This window comes from Trachypithecus francoisi, unplaced genomic scaffold, assembly GCF_009764315.1.
Source record: "Trachypithecus francoisi isolate TF-2019V2 unplaced genomic scaffold, Tfra_2.0 Lachesis_group12, whole genome shotgun sequence".
Classification (NCBI taxonomy): domain Eukaryota; kingdom Metazoa; phylum Chordata; class Mammalia; order Primates; family Cercopithecidae; genus Trachypithecus; species Trachypithecus francoisi.
Window position 1 is genome coordinate 9,187,981 of NW_022681457.1, and position 10,451 is coordinate 9,198,431.

The 10,451-nt window shown below is 49.8% G+C and overlaps 1 protein-coding gene across 7 annotated transcripts in view; it reads right to left on the reverse strand.

Moving 5' to 3' along the window:
• NLRP12 (NLR family pyrin domain containing 12) overlaps positions 1–9,866 on the reverse strand; it is a 31,173-nt gene extending 21,307 nt beyond the window's left edge. For 6 of the 7 annotated variants that reach the window (XM_033224396.1, XM_033224398.1, XM_033224397.1 and 3 more), the window contains exon 1: positions 9,314–9,866. In XM_033224396.1, coding sequence (XP_033080287.1) covers positions 9,314–9,602 — 289 coding nt within the window. In that variant the 5' untranslated portion in view covers positions 9,603–9,866. The remainder of the gene's footprint in view (positions 1–9,313) is intronic. The other variant, XM_033224401.1, reaches the window with a different exon arrangement.
• Positions 9,867–10,451: the final 585 nt, after the last annotated feature.

Genomic DNA, 10,451 nt, shown 5'->3' on the forward strand with positions numbered 1-10,451 from the left:
CCATGTTAGCCAGGATGGTCTTGATCTGCTGACCTCATGATCTGCCCACCTCGGCCTCCCAAAGTGCTGGGATTAAAGGTGTGAGCCACCACGCCCAGGCTAATTTTTGTATTTTTAGTAGAGATGGGGTTTCACTATGTTGGCCAGGCTGGTCTTGAACTCCTGACCTCATGATCCACCTGCCTTGGCTTCCCAAAGTGCTGGGATTACAGGCGTGAGCCACTGCACCCGGGCCCAATCAATCTTTTTGGGAAGTTCGGAGTCAGTCTGGACTCCTCCCTTGTCAGCTCTAGGCCACATCTCATCCATTATCTTTTTTTTTTTCGAGACGGAGTCTAGCTCTATTACCCAGGCTGGAGTGTAGTGGCACGATCTTGGCTCACTGCAACTTCTGCCTCCTGGGTTCAAGTGATTCTCCTGCCTCAGCCTCCTGAGCAGCTGGGACTACAGGCATGCGTCACCATGCCCGGATAATTTATTTTGTATTTTTTTGTATTTTTAGTAGAGATGGGGTTTCACCATGTGGGTCAGGCTGGTCTCGAACTCCTAACCTCGTGATCCACCCACCTCGGCCTCCCAAAGTGCTGGGATTATGTGTGAGCCACTGCGCCTGGCGACTCTGTCTCTTAAAAATATTTTAATTTTTTTTTTTTTTCTTTTGGTAGAGATTAGGTCTCAATATGTTACCCAGGCTGGTCTGGAACTCCTGGCCTCAAGCAGTCCTTCAACCTTGGCCTCTCACAGTGTTGGAAACACTGGTATGGGCCATCATGCCCAGCCCCAAAAAGGTCTTTGTCTGGATACATCATAAGATTCTACACGTCGAGTCCTTCCTTGGCATCGTTGGTCCTCAGAAGGCCCTCAAAGTCCTAAGGGTGGTTCCTATGCTCTCACCTGGTATATTCCCTACTCCATGAGAACGACTTCCCCTGGCGAGTTCTCCCATCAGCTGAGCCAGCGGCACCCCATCTGGTCCTCACTCTGACAAGTTTTCACCTCCCTGCTGGTTGCTAGTCCATGAAATGATTCATGAAAGCCAAGAACATCCTCTTGAAGGAGCCAGGAGGCACCCCACCCTCTTGTTACTACACAGCCCGCCCCCCACAGTCCCCGTCGCTTCATAATGTTCCCAAGTGCAATACCCTGTGTGACCCTCCTGGCATACGGGGACACCTTCCCTGTGAGTCTGTGTGACTAATAAACTGTTGTCTTTCTTTTTTTTTTTTTTGAGGCAGAGTCTTGCTCTATCACCCAGGCTGGAATGCGGCAGCGTGGTCTCAGCTCACTGCAAACTCCGCCTCCCGGGTTCAAGCAATTCTCCTGCCTCAGCCTCCTGAGTAGCTGGGATTACAGGCGCCCGCCACCGCACCCAGCTAATTTTTGGATTTTTTAGTAGAGACGGCGTTTCACCATGTTGGCCAGGCTGGTCTTGAACTCCTGACCTCATGATCCACCTGCCTTGGTCTCCCAAAGTGCTGGGATTACAGGCGCGAGCCACCGTGCCTGGCCTAAACTGTTGTCTTTCATCTGTTCAGTGCTGGCTCTGGTATATTCAGTCATCTCACACTATTTTATTTTAAAATGTATTTTATTTTATTATTTTATTTTATTTATTTATTTGAGACAGAGTCTCACTCTGTCGCCCAGGCTGGAGTGCAGTGGTGCGATCTCAGCTCACTACAATCTTCACCTCCCAGGTTCCAGCGATTCTCCTGCCTCAGTCTCCCGAGTAACTGGGATTACAGGCGTGGGCCACCATGCCCGGCTAATTTTTGTATTTTTGGTAGAGATGGGGTTTTACCATGTTGGCCAGGCTGGTCTCCTGACCTCAGGTGATCCGCCCACCTTGGCCTCCCAAAGTGCTGGGATTACAGGCGTGAGCCAACGCACCTGGCCACTCAAAAATTTTTAATTAAAGAAGGTTGTCATTGAGAGGAAAGGGGAAAATAGGGAATTGTTTAATGGGTATCCAGTTTGTTTTGCAAGATGCAGAGTTCTGAAGATTGAAGGCACATCAGTGTAAATGTACTGTCCTCAGCAGCACACTTAAAAATGGGTAAGAGGAGGCCTGGCGCAGTGGCTCATGCCTGTATTCCCAGCACTTTAGGAGGCCGAGGCAGGTGGATCACCTGAGGTCAGGAATTCAAGACCAGCCTTACCAACGTGGTGAAACCTTGTCTCTATTAAAAATACAAAAATGAAGGCTGGGTGCGGTGGCTCACACCTGTAATCCCAGCACTGTGGGAGGCCAATGAGGGCGGATCACGAGGTCAGGAGATCTAGACCATCCTAGCTAACATGGTGAAATCCCGTCTTTACTAAAAGTACAAACAATTAAGCTGGGCGTGGTGGTGGCGGGCGCCTCTAGTCGCAGCTACTCAGGAGGTTCAGGCAGGAGAATGGCATGAACCTGTGAGGCTGAGCTTGCAGTGAGCCCAGAACGTGTCACTGCACTCCAGCCTGGGTGACAGAGCGAGACTGTCTCAAAAAACGAAACAAAACAAAACAGAAAAAAAATATACAAAAATGAGCCAGGAGTGGTGGCGTGTGCCTGTAATCCCAGCTACTCAGGAGGCTGAGGCAGGAGAATCGCTTGAACCAGGGGGTCAGATGTTGTAGTGAGCTGAGATCGTGCCATTGCACTCCAGCCTAGTGACAGAGCGAGATTCCATCTCAAGAAAAAGAAAAAAAAAAAACGGTTAAGAGGAGGCTGGGTGTGGTGGCTCACGCCTGTAATCCCTGCACTTTGGGAGGCCAAGGCGGATGGATTAACTGAGGTCAGGAGTTCAAGACCAGTCTGACCAACATGGAGAAACCCCACCTCTACTAAAAATACAAAAATTAGCTGGGCATGGTGGCAGACACCTATAATCCCAGCTACCTGGGAGGCTGAGACAGGATAATTGCTTGAACGCAGGAGGCAGAGGTTGCAGTGAGCTGAGATCACGCCACTGCACTCCAGCCTAGGCAACAAGAATTAAATTCCGTCTCAAAAAAAAAAAAAGGTTAAGAGGGCAAATATCATGTTTTGTGTATTTTAGCACTATTTATTTATTCATTTACGAGACAGAGTCTCACTGTGTCGCCCAGGCTGGTGTGATCTTGGCTCACTGCAACCTCTGCCTCCCGGGTTCAAGTGATTCTCCTGCCTCAGCCTCCCAAGTAGCTGGGATTACAGGCATGTACCACCACGACCAGCTAATTTTTGTATTTTTAGTAGAGACAAGACAAGGTTTCACCATGTTGGCCAGGCTGTTGTCGAATTCCTAGCCTCAAGTGAGTGATTCACCTGCCTCAGCCTCCAACGTGCTGGGATTACAGGCGTGAGCCACTGCAGCTGGTTGGCAATTTTTGTTTTTTGAGAGAGAGGGTCTTGCTCTGTTGCTCAGGCTAGAGTAGAGTGGCATGATCTTGGCTCACTGCAGCCTTTACCTCCTGGGCTTAAGTGATCCTCCCATCTCAGCCTCCCAGGTAGCTGAGTGTGCAGGCATGTGCCACTGTGCCTGCCCAGTTTTGTAGAGACGGGGTTTTGCCATGTTGCCCAGACTGGTCTCAAACTTCTGGGCTCAAGTCATCTGCCTGCCTCAGCCTCCCAAAGTGCTGGGATTATAGGTGTGGCCATAGTTTTTTTTTTTTTTTAAAGGTAATCCAGGCTGGTGCGGCGGCTCACGCCTGTAATCCTAGCATTTTGGGAGGCTGAGGTGGGTGGATCGTGAGGTCAGGAGATCGAGACCGTCCTAGCTAACATGGTGAAACCCCATCTTTACTATAAATACAAGACTAGCCGGGCGTGATGGCGGGCGCCTGTAGTCCCAGGTACTCGGGAGGCTGAGGCAGGTGAATCACTTGAACCCGGGAGGTGGAGGTTGCAGTGAGCCAAGATCGTGCCACTGCACTCCAGCCTGGGTGACAGAGTGAGACTCCATTTCAAAAAAATAAATACATAAAAATAAAAAAGGTAATTCTTGAAAATTGCAGCTGAGAAAGGCCTCAGGGATGTTCTCCTTCAGTGTTTCCTAGGCATGCCGCGAGAACCACCCCCATCAAAATGCAGATTCCTGGTGCCTGAGACCTGCTGAATCAGAATCTCCAGGGTTGGGGCGTCTTGGACTCCCCGTTAGCCACAAGGGTCTCGAGAGACTCTTATGCACATTCACATGCGAACCGCCGATCTTGTCTGATGCCCTTGTTTTACAGATGGAGACGGGAGCCCAGAGGGGCACAGATTCTCCAGCATCACACAGACAGAAAGAGCAAAGCTAGACATCTGTCTCCTTGGGAACACTGAGCTGCCTCTTAGTAGACTAAACGGATGCAGTCCGGAGAAGAACGCTTGGCAAGTGGTTATGCATTGTCAATGCTGGGAGAGATTCGGGCGGAAGAGGGAGAAAAGTGGGACTTTACTTTTGATGCTATATTTGTACGTCATTTCCATTTCTTAAAATAACTATGTAACACTTACATTTAGATATAATTATACAAAATGACAAGTAAGTACATTGATACTTTTTTCTTTTGTTTTGAGATAGAGCCTCCCTCTTGTCGTCCAGGCTGGAGTGCAGTGGTGCCATCTCGGCTCACTGCAACCTCCACCTCCCGGGTTCAAGTGATTCTCCTGCCTCAGCCTCCTGAGTAGCTGGGATTACAGGCGTGCGCCACCACACCTGGCTAATATATATATAATATACATATATATTATATATGTGTGTATGTGTATGTATATTAAGATGGAGTTTTGCTCTTGTTGTCCAGGCTGGAGTGCAGTAGCGGGATCTTGGCTTACCGCAACCTCCGTCTCTTGGGTGATGGAGAAAAGATAAAGAGAAAAAGAAAGAGAAAAGAGGCTGGGTGCGGTGGCTCAAGCCTGTAATCCCAGCACTTTGGGAGGCCGAGACGGGCGGATCACGAGGTCAGGAGATCGAGACCATCCTGACTAACACGGTGAAACCCCGTCTCTACTAAAAAATACAAAAAAACTAGCCGGGCGAGGTGGTGGGCGCCTGTAGTCCCAGCTACTCGGGAGGCTGAGGCAGGAGAATGGCGTGAACCCGGGAGGCGGAGCTTGCAGTGAGCTGAGATCCGGCCACTGCACTCCAGCCTGGGCGACAGAGCGAGACTCCGTCTCAAAAAAAAAAAAAAAAAAAAAAAAAAAAAAAAAAAAAAAAAAAAAAAAGAAAGAGAAAAGAGAAGAGAGAGGAGAAAGAGAGAAAAGAAGAAAAAAGAAAAGAAAGGAAGAGGGAAGGGAACGGAAGGGAAAAAAAGGAAGGAAGGAAGGACGGAAGGCTACAAACAAGTGCATTTGGTTTTTTCAGAGTCATTAAAGACTTTGTTTTTTACAGAGATGTTTCCCAGCACACTACTGCCGTCACACCTCATTAATGATGAGTCACTGAGCTTTGCAGAAGTGACTGTGTATAGCCCGTTATTGGCAGAACTTGCTTACTCATTCAGCAAATGTTCACCAAAGTTTACTCGGTTCCTAGCCCTAGCCAGACACTTTAGTCTCAGAGAATCACACAGGGGAGTCAAGACTCTTTCTGCCTTTCAGGGCATCCATTTCCCAGTAAACAGGTGAGAAATGACATTAAAAACTACAGCTCAGGCCGGGCGCGGTGGCTCAAGCCTGTAATCCCAGCACTTTGGGAGGCCGAGACGGGCGGATCACGAGGTCAGGAGATCGAGACCATCCTGGCTAACACGGTGAAACCCGTCTCTACTAAAAAATACAAAAAAACTAGCCGGGCGAGGTAGCGGGCGCCTGTAGTCCCAGCTATTCGGGAGGCTGAGGCAGGAGAATGGCGTAAACCCCGGAGGCGGAGTTTGCAGTGAGCTGAGATCCGGCCACTGCACTCCAGCCCGGGTGACAGAGCGAGACTCCGTCTCAAAAAAAAAAAAAAAAAAAAAAAAAAAAAAAACCTACAGCTCAAGCAGGGTGCAGTGGCTCATGCCTGTAATTCCAGCGCTTTGGGAGGCCGAGGTGGGCGGATCACCTGAGGTCAGGAGTTCAAGACCAACTGGACCAACATGGTAAAACCCCGTCTTTACTAAAAATACAAAAATTAGTCGGGTGTGGTGGCACGTGCCTGTAATCCTAGCTACTCAGGAGGCTGAGGCAGGAGAATCGCTGGAACTCGGGATACAGAGCTTGCAGTGAGTCAAGATTGCACCACTGCAATCCAGCCTGGGCAACAGAGTGAGACTCTGTCTCAAAAACAAAATAAAGCAAAAAAAACCCACAGCTCCAACAGAGCTCTGTAGTGCGCACCTGTAGTTTCAGCTATTCAAGAGGCTGAGGCAGGGGGATCACTTCAGCCCAGGAGTTTGAGTCTAGCCTGGGCAACATGGTGAGACCCCATCTCTAAAAAATAAAAATGTTTTTAAAAAACCAATTCCACAGCTCAAGTCCCATCTCTGCCACTTCAGCAATGGCCCACATGTGCTGAGCACTTACTACCTGCTTTGAATTGTGTTAAACACTTTGCACGTATTATCTCTTGAGCTTGTGTCTCAGTATAAATCATATATATATGTATTTTTTGAGACAGGGTCTCACTCTGTCACCCAGGCTGGAGTGCAGTGGCATGATCTTTGCTCACTGCAGCCTTCACCTCCTGGGTTCAAGTGATTCTCCTGTCTCAGCCTCTAGATTAGCTGGGATTACTGGTGCCCGCCACCACCCCTGGATAATTTCTTTTGTATTTTTAGTAGAGATGGGGTTTCGCCATGTTGGCCAGGCTGGTCTCGAACTCCTGAGCTTAGGTGATCCGCCCACCTCAGTCTCCCAAAGTGCTGGAATTACAGGCTTGAGCCACCACGCCCGGCCCATTGTGATTATTTTATGAGATAGAAGATATAATAAAAGAAATCCAAGAGTGCTAAGGAGGCACAGAAGTGGGGTTTCTGAGCCAGTCAGAGTAGTGGGAGCGAGGAATCAGAAGGTGGGGGAAGAGGATTAAATTCTTTAGAGAAGGTAATGGCTTCAAGGTTTCAGTAAGTAATACTTTTCCAGGCAAAGAAGATGGAGAATATTCCAGACAGAACACAGCATGAACACAGACCAAAGGGATGAAATTAGAATTCTGTACACAGTCATAAAAAAGAACAAAATCATGTCCTTTGCAGTAACATGGACGCAGCTGGAGTCCATTATCCTAAGCAAACTAATGCAGGAATAGAAAACCAAAGACTGCATGTTCTCACTTATAAGTGGAAGATAAACACTGGGTTCTCATGGACAGAAAGATGGGAAGACACTGGGGACTCGTGGCTGGGGGAAAACTCACGATTGGGTACTATGTTCAAGTACCTGGGTGATAGGATCAATCTTACCCTGAATCTCAGCATCGCTCAATACACCCATGTAACAAACCTGCACGTGTACCCCTTGAATCTAAAATAAAAGTTGAAATTTGTTTTTTTTTTTTTTGAGATGGAGTCTCGCTCTGTTGCCCAGGTTGGAGTGCAGTGGCGTGATCTCAGCTCACTGCAAGCTCTGTCCCCTGGGTTCACACCATTCTCCTGCCTCAGCCTCCCAAGTAGCTGGAACTACAGGCGCCCACCACCATGCCCGGCTAATTGTTTTTTTGTAGTTTTTCGTAGAGATGGGGTTTCACCCTGTTAGCCAGGATGGTCTCTATCTCCTGACCTTGTGATCCACCCGCCTCGGCCTCCCAAAGTGCTGGGATTACAGGCGTGAGCCACTGTACCCGGCAAAAGTTGAAATTTTTGTGTAGATATAGATACGTGCGTGTGTAAGTTAGAATTCCAGATCTCCCAGGCTCAGGGATTAGTATGAAAGAAAAGGGAATTGGTGGCCAGGCAGTGGTCATTCATGCCTGTAATCCCAGCGCTTTGGGAGGCTAAGGTGGGAGCTCGCTTGAGCCCAGGAGTTCAAGACCAGCCTGGGCAACATAAGGATACCTCATCTTGGCTGGGCACAGTGGCTCACGCCTGTAATCCCAGCACTTTGGGAGGCTGAGGCAGGTGGATCACAAGGTCAGGAGTTCAAGACCAGCCTGGCCAAAATAGTGAAACCCCGTCTCTACAAAAAATATAAGTACAAAAAATTAGCCAGGCATGGTGGCGGGTGCCTGTAATCCCAGCTACTCAGAAGGCTGAGGCAGAAAATTGCTTGAACCCAGGAGGCGGAGGTTGCAGTGAGCGGAGATCGTGCCACTGTACTCCAGCCTGGGCAACAGAGTGAGACTCCGTCTCAAAAAAAAAAAGGATACCTCATCTCTTTTTAAATTTTTTTTTGAGATGGGGTTTCACTCTTTTACCCAGCCTGGAGTACAGTGGTGCAATTTCAGCTCACTGCAATCTCCACCTCTCAGGTTCAAGCGATTCTCCTGCCTCAGCCTCCCAAGTAGCTGGGACTATAGGCGTGTGCTACCACAGCTGGCTAATTTTTGTATTTTTAGTAGAGACAGGGTTTTACTATGCTGGCCAGACTGATCTCGAATTCCTGACTTCAGATGACCCACCCGCCTTGGCCTCCCAAAGTGCTGGGATTATAGGTGTGAGCCACTGCACCTGGCCACCTCATCTCTTAAAAAAAAAAAAAAAAAAAATATATATATATATACACACACACACACACACACACATATACACACACACACATATATATATATATTCCAGATCTCCCAGACTCAGGGATTTTTTTTTATTTTTTTGAGACGGAGTCTTGCTCTGCCGCCCAGGCTGGAGTGCAGTGGCCGGATCTCTGCTCACTGCAAGCTCCGCCTCCCGGGTTCACGCCATTCTCCTGCCTCAGCCTCCCGAGTAGCTGGGACTACAGGCGCCCGCCACCTCGCCTGGCTAGTTTTTTTGTATTTTTTAGTAGAGACGGGGTTTCACTGTGTTAGCCAGGATGGTCTTGATCTCCTGACCTCGTGATCCGCCCGTCTCGGCCTCCCAAAGTGCTGGGATTACAGGCTTGAGCCACCGCGCCCGGCCAGGGATTTTATATATATATATATTTTTTAAATATTTGAGGCAAGGTCTTACTCTGTCAGCCAGGCTGGGGTGCAGTGGCAGGATCATAGCTCACTGCAGCCTCTACCTTCTGGTCTCAAGTGATCCTCCCACCTCAGCCTCCTGAGAAGCTGGGATCACAGACATGCACCACCACACCTGGCTAATTTTTTTGATTTTTGGTAGAGACAGAGCCTCACTATGTTGTCTAGGCTGGTCTTGAACTCCTCACCTCAAGTGATCTGCCCTCTTCAGCCTCCCAAAGTGCTGAGATTATAGGCAAGAGTCACCACACCCCGCTGGGGTTCTAGCCTTGCCTGTCCCGCCACCTCCTTACCCCTCACCAGGTCCTCTCTCTGTCCTCTCTCCCACAGGTCCTTCCTGTTCATCCGTTCAAAGGTGCTGAGAGCCAACCTCCAAGCCTCCTCTGTCCCGAAGTGGGTGATGAGCAGCTGGGCCATTTCCAGGGGACCGGCCATCTCCATGCGTCCCCAGGGGACCTTGTCTTCTCCCAACTCTGTCGCAGTCCCCAGGTATAACTTGAACTTCTTCAGCTCCACAGCCTCGAGTTCTTCCAAGTAGGCAGACAGGCGACAGAGGCCGTCCCTGCCTGCGGTTCGTAGCATGGGGGTGCCGTGAGCCCGGAAGGAGGGGACCTGGAGGCTGAGACGTTCCTATGCACGGGACACGGGGCGACCGCAGCACACCTTCCATTGCATTGTTCACAGGTGGTGGGCGGAGAGGCTGAGCCAGCGGTTCGAGGACTGAGAGAGGGAGGAAAGACCTTTTGCTGAAATAATGGCTTTCTCACTCTTCAGCTCCCTCCTGCCCCGCCCCACTCACCAATGGGTGTTGTGGGTGGAGAACGGGAAGTCAGGGGGAGATTAAGAAATCCTGGCCGGGCGCGGTGGCTCAAGCCTGTCATCCCAGCACTTTGGGAGGCCGAGACGGGCGGATCACGAGGTCAGGAGATCGAGACCCTCCTGGCTAACACGGTGAAACCCCGTCTCTACTAAAAATACAAAAACTAGCCGGGCGAGGTGGCGGGCGCCTGTAGTCCCAGCTACTCGGGAGGCTGAGGCAGGAGAATGGCGGGAACCCGGGAGGCGGAGCTTGCAGTGAGCTGAGATCCGGCCACTGCACTCCAGTCCAGGCGACAGAGCGAGACTCCGCCTCAAAAAAAAAAAAAAAGAAATCCTAGGAGCCACTTGGCTGATGAAAAAGAGCTTCACTTCTGCTGTCTCTCCCCGGCTCTCTTAGCAAAGCCGTCGCTGTCTTTCCACCCTCCTCTTGTTTTCCTTGTCTCACTAGTGTGTGTGGTAGACGGTATCATCAAAACTGTGACTGCGCCTCTTCCAGGGAGAAGTTTTGTTTTTTTGAGACAGAGTCTCGCTCTGTGGCCCAGAGTGATGCAATCTTGGCTCACCGTAACCTCCACCTCCCAGGTTCAAGCGATTCTCCCACCTCAGCCTCCC